The sequence below is a fragment of the Martes martes genome, assembly GCF_963455335.1.
Source record: "Martes martes genome assembly, chromosome: 6".
In the NCBI taxonomy this organism is placed as follows: domain Eukaryota; kingdom Metazoa; phylum Chordata; class Mammalia; order Carnivora; family Mustelidae; genus Martes; species Martes martes.
In genome coordinates, this window is record NC_137893.1 from 117358368 (window position 1) to 117379284 (window position 20917).

The 20917-nt window shown below is 56.0% G+C and overlaps 1 protein-coding gene across 1 annotated transcript; it reads left to right on the forward strand.

Annotated features, from left to right (window-relative positions):
- The first annotated feature begins 1828 nt into the window (after positions 1–1828).
- Positions 1829–18991, forward strand: LEMD2 (LEM domain nuclear envelope protein 2). Its single transcript, XM_080806816.1, has 9 exons — positions 1829–2581; positions 4192–4232; positions 7252–7327; positions 10340–10416; positions 11268–11347; positions 13029–13174; positions 14236–14337; positions 14420–14522; positions 17514–18991. Exons 1-9 carry the CDS (start codon positions 1846–1848, stop codon positions 17662–17664), a joined length of 1512 nt encoding a protein of 503 aa, XP_080662942.1. The 5' UTR covers positions 1829–1845; the 3' UTR covers positions 17665–18991.
- Positions 18992–20917: the final 1926 nt, after the last annotated feature.

Below are 20917 nucleotides of genomic sequence, written 5' to 3' on the forward strand. Positions count from 1 at the left end.
CCCAAACCCAAGCCCGGCTTGACAAAGCCCACACTGGGGACCACTGCTGGGGGCGGCTCCAGTTCAGGACATATTTTTAAATCGTCCTGGGATCCATTGTGATGAAACAGACCGTAACTCTGCAAAGTGCCAGAATGTTCACTTTGTTTAAGCGTCAGATTCAAGCCCTCTTAGAATACACGGGGCCAGTATTGATGCCGAAAGGCTCGTTCCTTATATATTGAACTGCACAGCTGCAAGGAGCTGCACAAATGTTACCAACTCATTTGTCATGCAAACAGTGCTTCAGAAAGAAATAAAATACTATTATGTGGTGTATGTGTTAGGCAATCACTATATCAAATTCATGGCAGTCCGTGCAAACACAGGCAGAGAAAAGGAAAACAACACTTGGTGAGAAAAATTGCACCACATGGGAACAGCTAAGTTGGGGGAGATGGGGAGGCTAACAATGGAAGCCCGACAGCAGAGGCTGTAATTTTCCCAGCAAGTGCGGCCAGTGTAGGACTACCCCCGTGGGACAGCAAGTGGCAGAGATGCAAACCACTGGCGGAGGGGCCTTGCTCAGGACCCAGGGAAGGAATAGGGACACACAAGGCGGGGGCTGGGCGATGGGCGGGGAAGGGGGTAACCTCTTTGGAAGGGTAGCAGTGGCATGGTACCTGGGAGGCCAAGGGCAGCCACAAACATCTGGGACAGGAAGCTGGAGAAGGATGTGGAAGGCTTACAAAGAGGGGAGGGAGGCAAATAGCTCCGTTTCCGTTTGCCACCACTCCCCCATGCTTCCCTTAGGGGCCTCTCAGCTAAGAGACTTCCTGTAATCAAATAGGGTGCCCAATGGGAGGTTCTAAGACGGCCTCCCCACCCCTGCGCTGCCCCTGCAGAGAGAGGGATTAAGTATAACCACTTAGGGCGCCTATCAGGCACTGTTTTAAACCCCTCATACAAATTACCTGTTCTAATCCTCATAGCTGCCCTACCAACTTTACTGGCCAGCGGGCTATAAATGTTAATTGGATGTGATCATACATCTGAAAGTGGCGCCGGTGGGATTTGGGAGTCCCCAACCTAAACTCGCAAGTGACAGAAGACTGTGTCTCGGGGGTCTTCCTCTACCCATCTCTCGTGAAAAGTCCCACTACCCACACATACGGGCTCCTCCCAGAAGCCTGTACTGCCCACTCAAGCCCAAGGGCATTTGGATCTTCTGCCTCCTTGAGGCCCGTGGCATGGACCTGGGGCAGGGGACCTGGGGCAGGGCCTACATCCCCTCGGAGCTCCACCCCAGAGTGAACTCCTAGGAAAATACCACGGAGGCCTACCGCCCTCCACCTGAAGTCGGACCGGGTCTCAGAACATTTCTGGCATCTAGCTCACGGCCAAACAAAGCCCTTCCCCAAGCATAGAGGCAAAGGATCCCATCTCGCCATTCTTCTCTGGCGCTTGTTTATCACCATTAAGCAATTCATCCACTATTTCAGCATTAGGCAATTCATCAACACTTTACTGAATGCCTACCAAGGGCAAGGGACCGCGCATGGGGCGGAATATTCGAAAAGAAACCCCGATCGGTCTTCCGGAGGAGACGGACTTGAGCAAGGAGGGGAAAGAAAAAAGGAAGGAGGGAAAAAAATCCTCAGACCTCCCCAACATGGCGGCCTAAAAGGCCGACTCTGACCCCCTCATCATGGCCGGCAATCAGGCAGACGCGGACCTTCTCAACATGGCGGCCCAGACAGACCTTCCCATCATGGCGCGGGGCCCCGCCCGCTCCGCCGCGGCCGCGGCGGGAGCAGTTCCGGGTGCGGTGCGCGCCGGGGGCGGGTGGGGGGCGGCGTCCTGGCCATGGCCGGCCTGTCGGACCTGGAGCTGCGGCGGGAGCTGCAGGCCCTGGGCTTCCAGCCAGGACCCATCACCGACACCACCCGGGACGTCTACCGCAACAAGCTGCGCCGCCTGCGGGGCGAGGCCCGGCTGCGCGGCGAGGAGCGGCTGCGGGAGGAGGCCCGGCTGCGGGGCGAGGAGCGGCTGCGGGAGGAGGCCCGGCTGCGGGAGGAGGCGCCGCTACGAGCACGGCCCGCCGCGGCCTCCCTGCGAGCGGAGCCCTGGGTCTCTCCGTCGGTCTCGGGCTCGGCCTACGCGACCTCCGGGGCCTACGGCGATGTTGGGGCCTCCGCGGCTCCCTGGTCCGGGAGCCGCGGCCTCGCCTACCCCGCCCGCCCTGCGCCGCTCAGGCGCCGCACCTCGGTCCGGGGCAGCTCCGAGGAGGACGAGGACGCCCGGCCGCTCGACAGGGCCGCGCCGGGCCACGGAGTTCGTCGCTGGTGGGCCTCGACCCCGACCCCGACCCCAGCTCGGCCGCCCTCAGCCCTCCTAGGCGTGGACCCGCGCCCGGGCCCGCGGGCGGCGCGAACTGGCCCGGCCGGAGCGGCGCGGGCCCGGCCCGAAGCGGGGCGGCGGCTGGAGCGCTACCTGTCCCGGCTCCTGTTCTGGGCCAGCCTGGGGCTGCTGCTCGTCTTCCTGGGCATCCTCTGGGTGAAGATGGGCAAGCCCTCGGCTCCGCAGGAGGCAGAGGACAACAGTACGTCCCGGGCCGGCGCAGGGGAGGGCCCCGGGCGCGCGAGTGTCCACCAGAACGGCCACCCGGTCCTCCCAGCGCCAGGCTGCACATTCCCGGGCCTTGTCGGATGCCTCTGGCTGTCTTCTTACCTCCAGACCCTGACTCTCCTTCCTCCCGCTGTGGGAGAAGAGGGCTGGAGTTCCCGCAGTAATTTCTGTCTTCACTCTCTGCTGTTCGCATTTTCTGCCTTAACCCTCCCTGCCAACCTCCCTTTCAACCACGTGCTGGAAGCAGTCTTCATTCCTAGTCACTTCCACCCCAACCTCTGGTTTTTCCCCCATCTAGAGAAAACCACACCCCTATCCAACAGACAGGTCCACCCCCATTCGTTTTTAGTTCTTTCTTAACTTGGATCTCTTGCTCATTCACACATTAGTGCCCATTTGAAGGCACCCCGGGTTTCACTGCCCACAGATCAGATCTGGTTGGGTTCCCAGCTTTGCAGCACCAGAAGAGTTTAAACCGATATAAATGGAGGCGTTTATCCTTGCTTGCATTATCCTCCTGGAGTGTGTGCAGAGAGGGTTCTGTGAGTCAAGGACATTCCCAGCCATGCTTCTGTCCACACTTCAGTGACTAGACATGCCCACTGCAGGATACAGTATGCTTCCTGAGTAGTTGAGGATTGGTATGTTTCTTAAAAGGGAAATTTTCCTCTTGGGTAACGTTGGGCTTTAGTCTAACAGAAAACAACATAGAAATCATTTCTTCATAAATTTAAAGGGTAAAGTGTATATATTTAAAGTCTAAGTATAAAGTGACATTGTGAGTTCACCAGTTTTTTATATTCTTTGGAAAGCATCGTAATTAATCCTGCTTCCAGCCTCAGGCCAAGGCCACATCTCTCCACACCTAGTAGGAACAGCCAAGATGGAGCGAGAAGCTAAATTGTGTCTTAGCTCTTGCAGCAGATGGGTGTTTGGGTATACGAACAAGTCTGTGGATGCACGGGGATCCCAGACTCGTGCACACACCCAAATAATTTCTTGGCTCTGAGAGCAGTTTATCCACCTGCTAAAGAAATTAAGCAGACCCGGGACTGTCGGGACTATACAGGTACCACAACAGTCAGTCTACTGTCATACTCACTGCTGAGAGGCTTTAAGACCACAGCTCTTGGATATATACTGGGATTTACCTGGAGTGCCCCTCCCGTGATGGTACTAATCCCTGTTCAACATATCACTGTTGGCAATTTACAAAACCATCATGTATATTGACTTGTTGGAGGTTAACTCCCTGAGTTAAGCAGGGGAAGCTTTATCGATCCCGTTTTACAAATGAAACGGAGGTTCAGAGTGGTTGAGTTACCCAAGAGCCCATGGCTCATCATTTCCGGCTAGGACTTGGACCCAGCTGCCCTCATCCTCATTCCTAATCCAGGATTGGGAAACTCTTATGTGTTACTGTCTGTGTTTTTAAAATGCCGCCACTTAGATGACACCTTCCCGATCCCCACCCTTATGTTGGTAACGTTTTACTTCCCCTGAATTTTGAGACTGGTCTCTTTTTGCAATCTTTTCCTCCACCGACACATTTAATTTCCTCTGTGTTTCTTTTCTTGGTCTCAGTGAAATTATTGCCAGTGGACTGTGAGAGCAAAACAGATAAGGTGAGTCTGCGTTCCTCTAAGCTTTTGTTATTCCTCCCAAGGATGTTAGCCTCCGCCAGGAGGTAAGCTGGCCCTGAAAAAGATCATAATAGGCTCATTTTCAGGAGTGCTTCCTGTAATGTACCAGAATCACATCGTGTTCTGTGGTGTTTGTGTCAGACTCAATTGTGGCAGGCAAAGGAGTACTTGAAACAGAGAGAATTGAACTCCCAGGATCCAACCCTGGGCTTGTTATGGAAGCTCTCCCGTCAATCACGGCGCTGGGGACTTTGATCTTCTGCCTGAGTCAATCTAGAGGGATGCAGAAGGTGGGGGCCGCAGGACCGTTCAAGCTCCCTGGCTTCCCCAGGAGGGGCTGACGGTTTTAAGCACCCGGAGGCTGGCTTCTCAAGTCCAGGTGCCCTCTGGTAGTGCGTCTGTGGCTGACCGGTGCCGTTCGGATTTGAAACATCATGGGATGGGGGGAGGTTGTTTTAAATATGTCTGAAGTAGAATGAGCCCTCCCACTCTATAGATCTGTTTTATGAAGCTTTAATGTTCCCTACAAATAATATTTGGGGAAGGCGAGCAGCCCCATCCATTTATGACTCATGCCCATAGCATTAGCCGGGAGCTGGGATGCTGGCACAGGTGATAGTCTAGGGAAGATAGGAGGCAGTAAATTTTCAGGTCATAAATCCTACCAGGAGGAGCCTTTTGCTGCCAGAGGGCATGACTTAGTAGTCTAATTATTAAGTGTGCAGTGCCAGGCCTCTCTGGAGGCCTCAGTCTCCACGTCTAGCAGCCCAGCGGCTGGGAAAGAAACAACACAGGGTCACGTGTTCACTCTCTTACCCATGTCACCGAAGGGGTGGCCTGGGGCAGATAATACGTTTCATCTCTTCTTTGGCTTCTGCTGTGTATTAAGGGTTGTTTTGTTACATTCATTTATTGGGTTCATCCACCAAGTATCTTTGCCTCTCAGTTGTTTTGGGAAAACAGATTCGTCTTAAGTTCCAGCTGCCTCCTGTTGTGCAAACCACAGTTGTCGATTACAGGAAGTGGCCCGGAAAAATAGGTAGTGGCCAGAGGGAACACTAGAATTCTGAACCCCGAAAACAAAAAATGGGGAACAAGTCTGTAAGATTTCTCTGGTTTCTATCTCTTGGTTCTTCACCCCAGTTGAGTGAGCCCTGACAGGCACAATCCGGGGCCTTGCTAAAAACATGCCCAGTGAGCAGACTGGGGACTTACAACCTCTGAGCGTCGGAGGGCAGGGTCTGGCATCGTCGGCAGGCGCCACTGAGCTGAGATTTCACAGGATGCTCTTGGTCTTCGTGAAGGGCAGACACAGGAACAGGCAGGCTGGGAGGCGCTTCTTGGCTTTGGTGAGGCTCTTGCCGAAAGTTTCATTCTTTGTGCGACTCTCAGGCTCCCCCAGAACCCAGATGGGCACTGGAGTTATAGATATACATGTTCTTTCCCTTCTCAGCCAACGATGACACTTAGCGTTTTTCTTTCTGCCTTTGTGCTGCTGAAAACGTGTGGACAGGCTGGGAGTGGGTGTGCTGTCTCAGGCAGGCCGTCTCGTGGTCTGGTGCCTTCTGTCCTTCTGTTCCCTTTAGGTGGTGTGAGCCCTGCTTTGCCTAAATGTCGGTGAGTTTGGAACAGAGCTCATTGTGACCGCTTTTGTTGTCCTTTTGTGGGTTTTTTTTTCTTTCTGGTTGTGACAGTAAGAGATGTTTAGTGTAGAAAATTTGAAAAATGTGACAAAATCAGCCATGAATCTGTCACCAAGAGATAATCAGTCGCCTTTGACATTTGGGGGCATTTCCTTCCCCCTCTCACCTGTCTGTGTACGTATGTTTATAGAATTGGAATCTCCGTGTATATTCAGTTACATTTTCAATCATCATTTCCCATCTCATTCGTCTTTAAAAGGTAGTCTGGGTACCTGATTCTACTTACAGACTTGGGAGTTGCCTCAGAATGTTCATGGTCAGACATGTAAATCTTGGTATTGCCATTTTGTACCCTGTAAAGGCTTTTGGGTCTTTAGGCAACACGAGGGTACATATCTTGGCCTCTGAGACTATGAGAAACCAAGTCCTGCACATTGCAGATGAGGGCCGCAAGTGAGCCCAAGAAGGAAGGGGACTGTGGTTCCTCCGGCAGTTGTCACGCCAGGCCCCAAGCCCTGGCCCTCGGTGTCGGTCGGGTGCCCTGCCCAGTGACACCCCAGAGGAGGCCTGCAGGGGGCGGCAGGCTTAGAGGCGACTGGCTACAGCACTTGTTAGCTGTGGGATCTTGGGGTCCTAGCAGGTCTCTAAATCTCGAGCTCTTCATCTGACAAATTGGGGTGCGGTCAGGATTGTGGTGAGGAGTCAGTGTGGACTCTTGACAGCCTGTGGCCTGTCATTCACTCTCGAGGACAGCAGCCTTCCATTTAAATATTCTCAAGCTAGCAGCCTAGCAAAGTGGGTTCAGTTCTGCTGCGGGTGCAGGAGAGCTAGGTGTGCCTGTATTCCCGTGCCCATGTCCTCATACGGGTGACTTTCGTCCCCCATAGTTTCAAGATGCCTAGAGATTTCGCGGTTCCAATCTAGAATCTGGATGTCTAGGATGAGGCCTTTGCTGCAGCTCATACGCACAGCAGACGATTTATGGGCGGAACGAAGACACCTGGCTCTCTAAAAACAGACAGGAATGGCCCAAGGAGGGACAAGACAGTGGTAGTGTGGCATTTGCCTGGCCCACCGCAGAGGCCCGACCACATCTCCCCGCAGCCTCATGGCCTTCATTCTGAGGAGAATCACGGGACAGAGGCCGGGGGTTGCCTTTTAGACAGTGACCGGGGCTGCTTTTAGCTCTCCCTCAGCTTTGATGGTTAACCTGATGCTTAATCATCCTTTGGAGAGTGTGGATTTTGAGGGATTCTGGGCTGCTCAGCCCTTGGCCGTGCAGCTGAGTAGGTCTAGCCAGATAGACTGAGCCCCCGGCCACTGCCCCTCTGCTGACTGCTTGTCCTGTGCTCTCCCAGTTCTGTCAGGCCAAGCAGAAGGCGGCCTTGCTGGAGCTGCTGCATGAGCTGTACAATTTTCTGGCCATCCAAGCCGGTGAGTGCCTCTCTCGGGGCCCCAGGGTGGTGGGCTCTCACCCTCAGCAGTTGAGCGGGGGCTGGCTGGCAGGCGGCTGAGATGCCAGATGTCTCCCGGAAGACATCCTGCAAAACCACGCCTTGCCTTCCCCACTTTTCCTCTCAGTCACATCTCCTTTCAGCCTACAGTTGGTTCTCGTATCCCCTGGAAGGGTCCCAGGGCTCCTGGCCCCAAGCCTTTCTGCTTTCTCCGGATGCCCACCACCTGAAGTCTGGGGCGTTCATGTTGCCTTTGGGGGGGGGTGTGTGGCAGGCCCTAGGTCTCCTCAGTGCAGGTCTTCTGACTTGGAGGGCCTCCCTGTACCAGGTGGCTGGCCAGGCCAGGAGGAGAGGCTGTGCAGGGGCCAGGGGTCAGCACGGTAGGCTAGTCCAACTCAGGTCCATCCAGCTTGCCAGGGCCCCAGGGTCACCTCTGGTCCCATTTACCCCATCTGGCTGGAGGACCTTGGATAAGTCCCTTATCGTCTCAGAAACCATCTCCCTATCCCACCAAGTGGTCTTGGGTCTTTTTTTTTTTTTTTTTAACAAAATGAAAAGGAAGTCCTGTACTCTAGGGGAGGGCATTTTCAGCACCCCCATGAATACCCCCTAAAAAGTCATCCATCTGGAAGGCTCCCCTACTGTTTTATTTAGAAAATTGTTCTCTGAGGCCAGAGATAACCCGTCCCCACACCTCTCAGAATCACTTGCTAAAACCATAGGTAATGACCAAAGCTTTATGCCCCCAGTGAAATATATTTGGCACAAGAACCAGGTGGAGCTATTCAGTCTTATTCTTATAAGATGTTGCAGAGACACCTCTGACCTGTGGGGCCTTGTCTAAAGTTGTTGCTAGGGAATCAAGGCTAGATGGGCCTGTACTGGGCCCTCAGCCCTTGGCGCCAGTCTTATTGGCCCCAGCTCTGCCACCACCTCCCTCCTGAACGGCAGGAGACTGGTGATGGGCAGAGAGGCATCTGGGAGCTTCTCGGAGGAGCGGTAGGAGTGGGAGCTTACAGCACCATGGGCCTCAGGGGCCTTTCTCTGCGGCCCAAGTGCTTGGAATATAAATTCTGGCCCAAGAGGGTGTTGTAGACCTTCGTGACTCAGTTGTGGTCCCGGGACCAGTCAAATCACCCAGGAGCTTACTGGATGGAAATGCAGACTCCGAGGACCCATCCCAAACCTATGAATCAAAGTCTGCATTTTCAAAAGACCTCCAGGGTATAAAGTAGAGAAGCTCTGTCTTAAGCCATGGATGCGGGTAGACATTTCTCCTTCCTGCCCTCCATATGTGGTCCTGGCTTATGCCATCAGGGGGCCTAGTGCCTCCTGTCCTCTGACAAGCCCTCTGTCCTCTGACAAATCAGGGGCAACTCTAGGATCTCATTGCGGGGGAATGAGGGTTCTACCAGGCTATACCCACCCCACCACCCCCGCAGATCACCTGTAGGCAGAGCCTTGTGCTGGCCTTTGCAGCTAACAGGCTGCTTCTGGTCTAGTAGAAGAGACACACCACCTACCTCCCTGACCACTGGCTGTTATGAGGCATGATTGGATGAGAACTGAGAGGCCAGAAGTTCCAGGAGGCATGTTGCCTTTTAGCCAGAGCAGTCAGGAAAGCGGCACGGGGGAGGTGGTGTCTGTACCAGGCCCTGAAGCCCAAGGAAGGTTGATTCTGTGTATGTCGGGGGCAAGGCAGAGCCAAAGAGGCAGGAAATGACAGGGGCAGGGATGGAAGCAGCTGGCTTCACAGGGGAAGGAGAAACAGAAGGGATGGAGTTTGGAAAGGTCAGCTGGGCCCAGTCGTGGATGGCAGGCCACGGGTTCTTGATCCCTGTAAGCAGCGAACACCAGGGAGGCCTTCAAGCAGGGGAGTGAGGTGCTGGGATCCAGGAGCCAGGAATGTCAAGGCGATAGCAGTTCAGGTGTAGTAGTGCCATTTAAGCGAATCATTTTAAACTTCTATTGATAAGACGTGGATGGGAAAGGGGAGAGGAGGAAACCAATCAGGAGACCATGGCCATGATCCAGGCAGGCTTAAGCAGGGCAGGGCGATCAGGGCAGGGTAGGAGAAGCCAACTTGATCTCAGGGGTCCCCTAAGTCAAGATCAACTTCGGCATTAGAGGGATAAGCTGTAGTTCATTCTCAAGATTTTTGAGAATCCTCAGCCACTCCCTCCCCCAGCATACAGACTGGCCCTCCATGGCCTCTAGGCGGTACCAGGTTAAGAGTTTGTGGCTTCAGGGTCTTGTGCAGGTGCACCCTGTGCTGTCCCTGCTCTCAAGGACCCTGGTGACCCGTGGGAAGCAGCACGTGGTGGGTGGGCCATAGTGGGCTGTTGCAGGCCCCCAAGTCCAGAGTAATTTGGTTCAACAGGCTTCCCCTACAGGCCAGAGATTTTTCCAAGGAGATGTCCCTGGGTGGGCTTCCTCCTAGGTGGGAGCTGGTCACCCAGGGTGCTCCGATGGGAACAGCACTTTGGGGCTCCACACTGAGGCCCCGCTGCCCAGCACAGAGACGCCCTTTTTCTCTGTGGGGCATTTGGACATACGTCCCCAGAACCCCTCAACCAGGTCACCTGCCTGTGTCGCGGTCAGAATCCCTGCAGTGCCTACGGCTTCCCTGCCTTTCTTTTCTCCCAGGTTGTGTTTATTTATAGTGCCATTCTGGTACCTTCCAAAGCTATCTGTCTGATCCTTTTAGGGATCAATTGCAAACAGACCTTAGGATTGGGCAGCTTTTTAGTCATTTAATGCAAATCACCACACTGCTTTGCAGGTCAGGTTTTAATGATCTGGAATCGATCCAAGCTAAGTGGCTTTTGATCTTGCTGCGGAGTGAAGATGCCCCACGGAAGCTGGAGTCGTGGGGCCACGTGCTCCCCATCAGAGCTGATGGCTTGATTCTTGCTGCAGTTTTTTAGGCCGTTTCCGAGTAATTTTTTTTCCACCTCTTCTTTGTGTTTGAATGTGTGTTTTTTCCTCCTAGGTAATTTTGAATGTGGAAATCCAGAGAAGCTAAAAAGCAAATGCATTCCTGTAATGGAAGCCCAGGAGTACCTAGCAGTAAGTAGGCTGCGGTGCTTACCCATTCCCGAGAGGTCCTGGTGCTTTTGTACTGATCTTGCAAGCCCTGCTTTTTTTTTTTTTTCCCTTTTCGTTTTGTGTTTGCTTTTTGGCTTTTTTGTTTTCCCTTTTTTTTTTTCTTTCTTAAAAGTTAGTTCTGAGTGTTAGGCTACTTTCAGTTTAGGCAGCAGCAGGGGTGACTGGTCCAAGGTGGGCTGTGAGCCGGAGCCCGGCCCGCTGCCTCTTTTTCCAGGGACCCTGTTACTTGCTCCCCACTTCTCTCTCCTTCCCAGCAGCTTTATGGAGCTGCACTCTGCCTGTCCACTCTCTCCTTTATGTTCGCTGTGTAGTTTGCTCAGGGTCTGTTGGACTGTTGGCCTGGCCCCAGTTTGATAGAATTCTGGAACTTGGGAGCCAGCAGAAACCTTAGGGGTTACCTAGCTCCTTGTCATTTCCCAGATGAGGAAACTGAGGCCCAGAGAGGGGCAGGGACTGGCCACCAATCTCCCACCCTCCCCTGCCCCCACCCCCCTTCCCCTTTTTTTCATTTTCCCCAAGATGAGCTGCCAGTTCTCTGGCTTCACGCTTTGGTCCTTGAGAAGATTCTGTGGTCTTGGCTACCTCAGGCCTGCATTGCTTTCTTGTGTGCTTCTGCATCAACTCGTCCCAGTAGAGCTCTTTCTTGGCTCTCATCGGCCCAGATTTCCACCTGCCACTTTATTGTGCATTTAGCAGAACGGGGCTTTGGGGCCTGCGGAGGACACGGGAGAAGGCCTCCTTAATCCAGCAGGAGAATAATGTTCCAGCTGGTCCGCCCAGACGCAGCACTAATCTCCTGCCCCCTCCCACAGAATGTGACTGGCAACTCCTCCGCCAAGTTTGAAGCCGCACTGACCTGGATACTGAGCAGTAACAAGGATGTGGGCATCTGGTGAGTGTGGGTGGGGCCTCACAGGGTGGTGACACTGCCACAGGCGCCTGCTGCTGTGGTCCTTACCCATCGGCCGGCTGCTGAGCGCTCACAGGTGTGTCTCAGGGCCGAAGTTGGAGGCAGGTCTCCCTGCTGAGTTCTTGTAGGCTAAGCCTGCAGCCAGGCAATGGAAAGAAGAAACATTCAAGGCCGGGGTGGGGGGGCGGGGGTGGAGGCGGGCAGGGGCAGGCAGCATAAGGAGCCGTTTCAAGATGAGACACAAAATCCAGGTGTTGGGACATGAGCCAAGTGTTCTAGCTACACATTTAGAGTAACTCACTCTGTTCCCCTTGCATTTACCGGTCCCACAGGGTTGCTAGAGAAGGCATTTTTCTGCACTTCCTTTTGTCTGCTGCTAGTTTTCCTTCCTAGATGAAACATTTCTGTCTGTTGGTTTTTACTCAGCATGGACATTACAAAAGGAAATACTGAATTTTATTCTGACTGGGCAGTTCGACCTCATTTCTGTCTCTGGGGAGCTCTGTTAGCAGAGATGGCTAGCCCCCTGGTCCTCCTGAGAAGCCCCAGCTGGCTGCTCAGCCTGTGGGGGAGGGGTGCACCAGCCACGCTACCCCCATCCGGCTCCCTCTCCCTTCCCAGGGTTTGTGGGGGTCTCTGTTCAGGCCACAGCTCCTGATATTCAAATACACTCTAGGGTTTTGTTCCCTTCTGCTCTAACCCACCCAGACTACTGATTCCATCGGCCTCGCCTCCACCAGAAGCCCCTTGGGCAGCTCAACCTAAAGCTTGCTCACTGGATGCAGGGCACGATTAAAATTCGTTGGCTTAAAAAAAAAAATAAAGCTTCCCTGAGTGGTTGAGCGATTTTCCTGTGTGTTAGGAACAGCGGAGGAAAGAATATGGATTTTATCCTCCGCAGCACTCACCAAAGCTGCCAGCACAGAAGAATGATGGCACTCGCCCTTTCACATTGGAGGAAGGCCGTCGGGAGGGTGGCTGAGCCCAGCTCAGATGACCGGTGCTCAGAGTGGGTCGTGAAATACTGGGCCACTTCAGAGACTGGGCATTCCCTTGTGCGGTCCAGAGCACGGGATGATCACCTAGCCGGGAGAAGGTGCAGGTGTGGGCATCCCCACGCGTCCCGACACCGCCTCTCAGGGGCCAGGCTAGAGGTGCTGGGGCCAGGGCCTGGCCTCAGAGAGCCCATTGCTTGTCCTTCCCTGAGCCTCACAGCACCCCAGTCTTTACTCTTAAACAGCCTATGTGCCTCCTTGTCCCCATCACTGAGGAAAAGCACACCCTCCCAGACTCTCAGTTCCTGCCATGCAGTGCAAAGCCAGCGATTCAGTAAACATTTCCATTTCTCTGTGCTGGGAGGTGGGAATCCAATTTACAGTTTAATCTTCCACATGCTGAGAGGGGCTGTCAAAAGATCCGACAGAGGGGGACTTCACTTTAGCGGTAGGGGTTCAAGCCTGCTGCCGTCTTTAAAGCTTTATTCTTTCTAAGTAGCCAACGTGGGAAATTTCTGGAAAGCATGCAACCAGGATACCAAGTCCATTTTATAAGCAAGTAGAGGCCTCGAAGCTCCTCCTTTCTTCTCTTTCTGCTCTAAAGTGGGGCTGATCCCACGGCTCTTGGGAGCTTGGGAACGGCTTTGCAGCCCCGTGTCCTGTTTCAGGTTGAAGGGGGAAGACCCATCAGAGTTGGTGACGACTGTGGACAAAGTGGTCTGCCTGGAGTCTGCCCGCCCCCGCATGGGTGTGGGCTGCCGCCTGAGCCGCGCCCTGTTCACTGCAGTCACCAACGTGCTCATCTTCTTCTGGTGTAAGTCCTCCGCTGCCCTTCTTCCCCCACCCCAGCCCATCCTTGCTGTGGGAACTGCTCACACAGCACCTCCCTGGAGCCCAGCTCAGGGATGCTCCCAGGCATGAGTGATGAGTTCTAGAAACCCGGGCCCTGAGAGTTCATTTCTATCTAGTGAACCTGAGGTCTGTGTAATAAAACAGAGGAGATGAACAAGTCAGCCTCTGCCCTAGGTCATCTTTAGAGATTGGTAGCAGGAGCATGAGGGTAACTGGAAAATATCCTTGATCAGGGTCAGGACGATCAGTGTCCCCGGGGTCAGGGTGGCGGGGGGAAGCTTGGCCCCGGGCGGGAGCCCAGCATCATCTCCCCCCAACCCCCTGGGGCCCCAGAGGGCAAGCCTCTCAAAGGAGGAGAAGGCACAGCAGGACCTTGGCCTAATTTTATTCCCTGAACAATGTAAACATCTCCTTGGGAGCTCTAGGTACCCAATGAAAGCGGGAAGGGCCCAGGGGGCTGAGCTACAAAGCCGAGCGCAGGTCCTGTCGCCTGACATCAGGGGCTGCCTTTGAGCAGAGACCTCAGGGCGTCTCTGAAGGCCAAAGGCCGAGTCACAGGACCTGCCGCTCTGCAGAGCTGGCAGAGTTACAAGTCACAGGCCATCTGGGCGTGCACACGGCTCCCTCCCCCAGGCCGCCGGGTGCAGACATCATTATCCGCAGCAGTGTCTCCGAATACAAAGGGCCCCGCATGTATATATGTATGAAACGCCATGTTCCGGTTCACAAGGGAGGAGATGAAAGGCCCGGAATGAGGTTGGGAGGAGCCGCAATCTGGGCAGCTGGGGAGGCCTCTGTGGTGACAGCCGGAGGGAGGAGCATGATCACTTCATAGCCTGCCTACCCCCTGCACCTCCACGGCCTGCGTCTGCTGCGGGCTGGCCTGGGCCTGACACGCGGCAGGCAGGCAGAACCCTGGTGCTGCTCCCCCACCGCCACCGGCACGGCGGCCGGCCCACCCTGAGACCCAGCCAGTGGCCCAGAGGGATGTGACGGAGTCATGGGGCCCGTGTTCCCTCATAGGTTTGGCCTTCCTATGGGGGCTCCTGATCCTCCTGAAATACCGGTGGCGGAAGCTGGAAGAAGAGGAACAAGCCATGTATGAGATGGTGAAGAAGATTATAGGTGCGTGACCCCCAGGGGGAGGACTCCTGGCACCTGCCAGAAGGTCCTTGCCCTCAGTCCTGCCCTCTGTCCTGCCCTGCAGACGTGGTCCAGGACCATTATGTGGACTGGGAGCAGGACATGGAGCGCTACCCGTACGTGGGCATCCTGCATGTGCGCGACACCCTCATCCCTCCACAGAGCCGGTGAGTGCCACGGGAGGAGGCCCAGAGCGTCAATTATTGGGGGCAGGCAGTGCAGCCCTGAGGGGAACCGAGGAGGGGGCTGCGCCCGCCTCTGGCCACTGCTCAAGCGCAGCTCTGAAAGAAGCTTCTGGAAGAAACAAGCCCCTGTGAGCGTCTGTACTGACTCTGGGTGGCTGACTCTGGGTGGCTGGCACCCTCCTCTCCATGGTGGCTCAGGCTAGGTTTCTGCAAGCAGAGGTCCAGAGTCCTGTGGACACTGGGCACAGAAGAGTCGGGTCTCTGGTTCCATTTCTCTGCGATGCTTATGGTCCCCGCCTCCACAGACGCTGTGAGCTGGTGTAGCGTTCCCCCTGGTCACAAGATGGTAGCCTGCTGCAGTGGGGAGCAGCATCTCCCTTGTCATGGCAGCAGGGGAGAGACGGGTCACTCTCAAGGGCAGAAGACATTCCCAGAAGCTGCCAGTGACACGCTCCTTGAGGCCCTGCTGGCCGGAACCAGTTACTTGTATATTCTTGAATCAGTCACTAGCCAGGAGGAGATTGTTTTGCAAACATTTTGAACCATGACCCGTTACCTAAAATATTGTGGAGCGCTTCCCACAGACACGTGCACACGTACATGTGCATGCCTGTAGCGGAGAGCAGGGTTCCGCAGTGCATAGTTTCCAGGGTGCACAGCTGCACGGGAAAGGGGAGCAGGCCACGGTCACGCCTGGGCCGCAGATGCTAGATGGAGCCTGACAAAACACAGCGGGGGTAGCTTTCGAGGATGGGGTCCCAGTGCCTGCCACAACATTAGCCCAGACTGTGGGCCCTCCTCAGAGCTTGCTGTGGTCTCGGACCGGACGCCATCCCTTCAGGGGGTGCCAAGCCCTCACTGGCTGAGCGCTCACTGGGAGGCGGCACTGCCCTGGGCCCTCCAGAGACCCCGCCCTGCTCACTCAGTCCTCGCTGCAGCCATGGGAGGTGACAGCAGTGAGTGTCCCATCTTACAGAGGAGGGAACTGAGGCACCCGGAGGCTAAGAACTTGCTCAGGGTCCACTGCTGGTGGTGTTTCTGTGCAACCCAAGAGGAATTGGTAGAGTAAAACATTGAAGACTCCTTTTAAAGGTGAAAATGCTTAAGAACTTTCAGCCCCCCCCCCCCCCGCCCTCGGGAAGGTGCAGGCAGGAGCTGAGCGGGGGCAGCTGGATCCTGGCAGTGGCCAGTGCTTGCTGTTGGTGCGAGCACAAGGCAGCCACATGGCCCTCTGGGGCGATGTCACTTGGTGCCTTCATGCTGCCACCAAATTTCTGGCTTGCCCAGAGTCATCATGTGGCCATGGGTAATGGCCCCTCCGAGCCTGTTTCCTCGTCCGAAACGGACATAACAACACTGCCTTGCAAAGGGCTACATGGAAGCCCCTTATTTACTCAACAAATGTTTACTGAGTTCCTGCTGTGGGTCACACACCCCTGGGTCACGGGGAGGCGGTGGGAAGAGAAAGAAGCCCAAGTCCCTGGCTTTGCTTCCCAGGAGGGAATAAGGAAACTGCTGTGGGGTAGCGACGGGTCCTCGCGAAGTGGGGAGTGGGGGTGTCGGGAGAGGGCCTCACAGCTCATTAAGTCAGCGCCTAGCAAGAGTGCTCCTCCGAGGGCAGCCCTGACGCTCTCGGGCTTCCTTCTGTTCCGTGGGGCCTGCACCCCAACAGAAGTCAGAGCAAGAGCACCACTGCTGCTCGTCTTGGGCCTGAGCTGCCCAACCTCCATGCAGGGACCACAGGTGCAATAGTGGTCCATGGGGACTGAGCCCTGGCAGTGAACCCCAGGAGACTCACCCCCTGTTGGCTCTCAGCCCCTCGATTTATCTCGCAGAGTCCCCGATTTGCATAGCCAAGCCCTCACTGCCATCACAGCCAAGCCCTCCGCTGCCCTCGGCCCTGTGCTGGTCTGCCCTGCAGAGGAGCGCCTGCCTGTGGGGCCGAAGGAGGGCTGGGGAGCCTGGCTGGCAAGGAAGGCGGGGGAGCTGAGAGCAGCTGGCTAGCAGGTTGTTGATCAGTACCTGTTCGTGGGCAGCCTGGGAGGGAGGGCTGGTGTGAGACCAGCCAAGTGGGGACTGCTGAACCGTCTGAGGGGTCGTTGGTGGCAGGACTGACCCCCAAGATAGAAAGCGCTGGCACCCTCACTCTAACTCCCGACCCACAGACTGCCTCGGGCTCCTTTGTCTGCCCCCAGGCTGAACCTCTCCTTCTCCCACACAGACGTACCCCCAGCCCCTCTCCACGCGAGGGGGCATGGGGAGGTAGTGTGCAGAGCTGACAAAACACAGGGACTCCTCAAAGAGAAGATGTCAAAGCAACCTTCCCTGACCACCTTGGAAACTTCCTGTCTAGCCTGGAAGGGAAAGAGATTATAGGGGGCTGTCCAAGGGATTGCAAGGCCCTGGGGAGCCAACAGAGAAGGGGCCCTGCCTGGTAGCTCTGGTTCCAGGAGTAGCTCCAGCTTCCTGGCCTCCCCAGTTAGATGCTGAGCTCATTCCCATGCTCCAAAGTACTGTGGAGTTTGGGCTCAGCAGCCCAGTGGCCACTCTTTAATTGGCCCACATGGGGCATTAAAATGCAGCCAGCACTGGTGGGGGGCCGCCTGGCCGGGGCTGCTGCAGGAACAGGCCCCAGCAAGAGCTGGCCAAGGCCAGCACAGCCCCTTCCCACTCGGACACCTGGGGGTACTCTGGCCACCTCTGGCTCCCTTCAGCTCCCTTTAATTGAATGCTTTTAGAGCAAAGAAGGTTGAGGAATCATTTCTCTGTGGCTCAAGAAATTTCTCTCCTCTGCAGGAGTTCTGTTAGTACCTGACGCCTTTTCCTCCCACAGATAAATTCCACCCGGGCTCCTGGATTTTTGGCCCCGGTTTGTACAAAGGGTTTACATAGGCCCACTCGCTTCTCTGATCAGTGCCAGACGGAGCTCCCGGGGCGCTGCTGGCCTGCTGAGCCTGGCTCCTCTCGTTGCAGGAGGCGCATGAAGCGGGTCTGGGACCGGGCTGTGGAGTTCCTGGCGTCCAACGAATCCCGGATCCAGACAGAGTCCCACCGAGTGGCTGGAGAAGATATGCTGGTGTGGAGATGGACTAAGCCCTCTTCCTTCTCCGACTCCGAGCGATAAATCCCGGGCGGGGAGGGGGGCCTGTTCCCAGTTGGCCTGTCCCAGGCCAGTCCCCTCCCGGGGCGCGAGAAGGTCACCAGACCTGCCAGTGCTGAATTCACACTTGCCTTGACTTTCACCCTCCTCCCGACTCCGGTTCCAAAGGTCTGTCTCTAAGACTCTTCAGAGATCAGCTTGGAGGAAAGCATGGGCTTCCTTGAAGGGCAGCGGTGGGGAAGAGCCAGAGGCCAAGTGCCTAGCTTGTCCTCTGTGTTGGTCCGATCCTCTCTGCCCTGATTGCTGGCAGAAAAAGGGAGAAGGGTTTGTTTTTGATGCAGGGAAAAGATGAAAGAGCAGCCGTGAGACCCTGCAGAGCAAGTGTGCAGTTAGGTGGGCTACAGCTTTCCCACCGCTGGCGAGCACTCAGCAGGGTGGGCATGGTGCCTGTGGGAGGCGGGTCGGGACGGCAGGCTGGGGCGGCAGGGGTTGGGGAGCAGTTGGGTCCATGTGCCTTCAGAGGGTGTTACCTGGGAGCTCAAGGGTGAGGGGAGAAAGCCTGTCCTCTAGCTGGGTGGGGCCTGTTTTATCCCGAAAGGGTAAGGTGCTAGAAAGTAGAACACGTACTGTAGAAGAACTCTCTAGAAATGCCAGGTCCTGGCACACGGAACCCTCAGGTCAGGAGGAGTGAGCTGCCAGGGTGGCCTCCTGAGAGGACCTGGAGCAGGCACAGGGGCCTGAGAGCAGACAGGAGGGAAGGGCTGCCACCATCTCTGGCCGCTGGCCGCCGGAGGCAGCCTCCCAGGCCCGGGCCTCCGGGACTCTTGAGCGGTGTTTCTCACGGAGCGTTGGTTCTAGACCAGCCCCGCAGCCACGGCACTGTGTGGGGCCACGATGCGCATTCTGGGACTTTGGGAGTGCCGCGCCTCCGGTGTGCGACGGTCACCTAGTCTTAGGGCGACCACAGCCACCCCACGGGGAGGCAGTGGAGCCAGAACTTGGCGGCACCCACCCCGCGGGCGCGGGGCGCAGCGCGCAGCGGCCGCACGGCTGCCCCCTGCTGGCCGCCGGGGAGCGTGCGTGCGCCGCTGCAGACCTTCATCACGGGACCTCCACCACAGCCCGCCAGCCCGCGGTGCGGGAGCCCGGCTCCAGAACCGCCCTGGCGGGGGGCCTTATTAGTTAAGTGCGGGGAGCCTCTCCGGCAGAGCCGCGTTCCCATATGTTCTCACCCGCAGCAGGCGGGTGAGGGGCAAGCGGGCGGAAACAGCTGCCTCCAGAAGGCATCAACCACCCCCTTTCGGTCTTTCTGGTATTTTTTGTTTCTCTAATAAAGCTCCAGTCTCCCTCATTTGAGCAATACTCTCTGATTTCCTCTGATGTCTGGATGATCAGCGGGGCTGGAATCTGAGTGCCAGCCCCGTGGCAAAGAAACGGTCGTAATCAGGCTCCAGCCAGAAGAAAAAGTAACCCCACAACAGGCTTCAATATCAGGGTTGAAACTATTGGATAAATAAACTATTTATTAAAAATGGATGTGTTTCTCGTCCATGGTTCTCCCCCTTTCTCCCCCTAGAGCAACGTTGTAAGGGATGGCAGCTTGCGGAGAGGTCAGCAGGAAGAGGAGGGTGGGGCAGGCTGACTAGGGGCCCTGAGCCTTCTCCCACGGCTGGCTGGCCTCACCCCACTCTGGGCCCCAGCCTTTCCACCAATAGGCTCTCGGGCAAGCCCCCAAACCTCCCAGCGCCTCAGTTTCCCCATTACCACTCTGCGTGGCCTCCATACCGGCGGGGTGGGCTCAAAACATGCCCACCTGGTCCCAGTGAGTGTGTGCAAGGGGTGGGGGTCAGTAGAACCTTTTATCCTTGGCCCCATTTCTGCTTCCCCACAGGGCCCCAGATGCTCCTGGGGGTGCTCAGCCCCTCTCAGCCCTGGGAGGGGGAGGAAGAGAGTGAGGCTAGATGGGGCCCCTTGGCTGCTGACGGTGTCCTCTGAGGAGGCAGAGATAAATGTCTGCCACAGACCAGTGTCTGGGCCCCCACTGCTCTGGAGGCCCCGGGGGCAGTCTGGGAGGAAGGGCGCAGGGCCTATGGGGGTCTGCAGCTCAAGGGTTCACGGAGCTTCCGGGGTCCCATCGTTCTCCGCCAGGACAGTCCCTACCCAGAGGGCACGGTGGGGTGTGGGGAAGAGCTTCAGGCATGGGGGTTGGTGTCCTTCTTTGTCGGCCCTGCTGCACCCTCCACACCGGCCCACTTCTAGGTGGTGGCTGGTGCGGGAGCACCATCTGCGGGAAATTCGGTGGAGAAACTGACCGTCAAAGCACCCAGAAACACAACCCAGACAGAAACAAGCCCACCTTTCCCATTTCTGTTTTTCAGGGAAAGATATTTTTCCCTCTGCTCTGTTTCGTCTTAAGCTGGGAAGGAAGCTAATGCACGGCTCTATTTCTGTGAGGCTGTTTGGAGAGCGGCAGCGAGATCAAAATAAGCCAGATAACAAAAGGCCCCCGCCAGCCGGCCCCTGGCTTTCTGGAGCACTGAGCGCAGGCACAAAGGCCCGGAGGTGCGTCCTCTGCCGCTCAGCCTCAGATCTGGCCCTGCAGCCCTCCTCTGCTTTGAAGGGCCAAGCCTCTCTTTCAAGCAGCTCTTACTGCACAAGGGACAGGGCAGGGTGGAGGGATTTGCCTGAGGATGGGGTCCGGGGGCCTCTTTTTTAGTGGGAGCCATTGCTGAGAAGTTTCCGTGGCTCTGCTTAGTCCCTTCCAAGCCTCCCCAGGCCTCGGACCTGTCTTTCCTCAGTGACAAACAGCCCTCTTGGGCTTGGTGGCACGGATAAAGAAGCTTGCGGGTGGTGAAGGAGGGAGAGGCTGTACCCCACAAATCTCGGCCGTGGACATCCACCCAGGAGCTCCAGGCCATCTTCCAGAGCCTCCGCTCAGAAGAAAGGTAAACACGGCCATTTGTCACTGACTTATCATAAGAACTGCGGTAGCAGCTGTTCCCCTTAATTAATACACCATTGACTTTGAGTCTCTCTCTCTCTCACACACACTCACACACACACACACACACACACAAAAATCCCTGCATTGAGGCAGGCCTATGGATTTCAAATCCATTATCCTGTTGGCCTCCACCAAAGGGAAGGGTCAGGGGACTGGTCAGACAGTAACTCAGCTCCAAACAGGCCTCCTGGGGCAGTCAGGCCAGCTTCTCCACCCTGTCCCCAGAGAAAGCTCTAGAGACAAGGAGAGAATCTGGACAGAGGGGCTCGTGGT

Excerpts from the sequence above, each read along its gene's own strand:
- LEMD2 (XM_080806816.1), top strand. The coding sequence starts at position 1,846 with ATGGCCGGCCTGTCGGACCTGGAGCTGCGGCGGGAGCTGCAGGCCCTG. Across the intron at positions 10,417-11,267 it reads AAGCCCAGGAGTACCTAGCA|AATGTGACTGGCAACTCCTC; the intron begins GTAAGTAGGCTG and ends CCCCTCCCACAG. Across the intron at positions 14,523-17,513 it reads CTCATCCCTCCACAGAGCCG|GAGGCGCATGAAGCGGGTCT; the intron begins GTGAGTGCCACG and ends CTCTCGTTGCAG.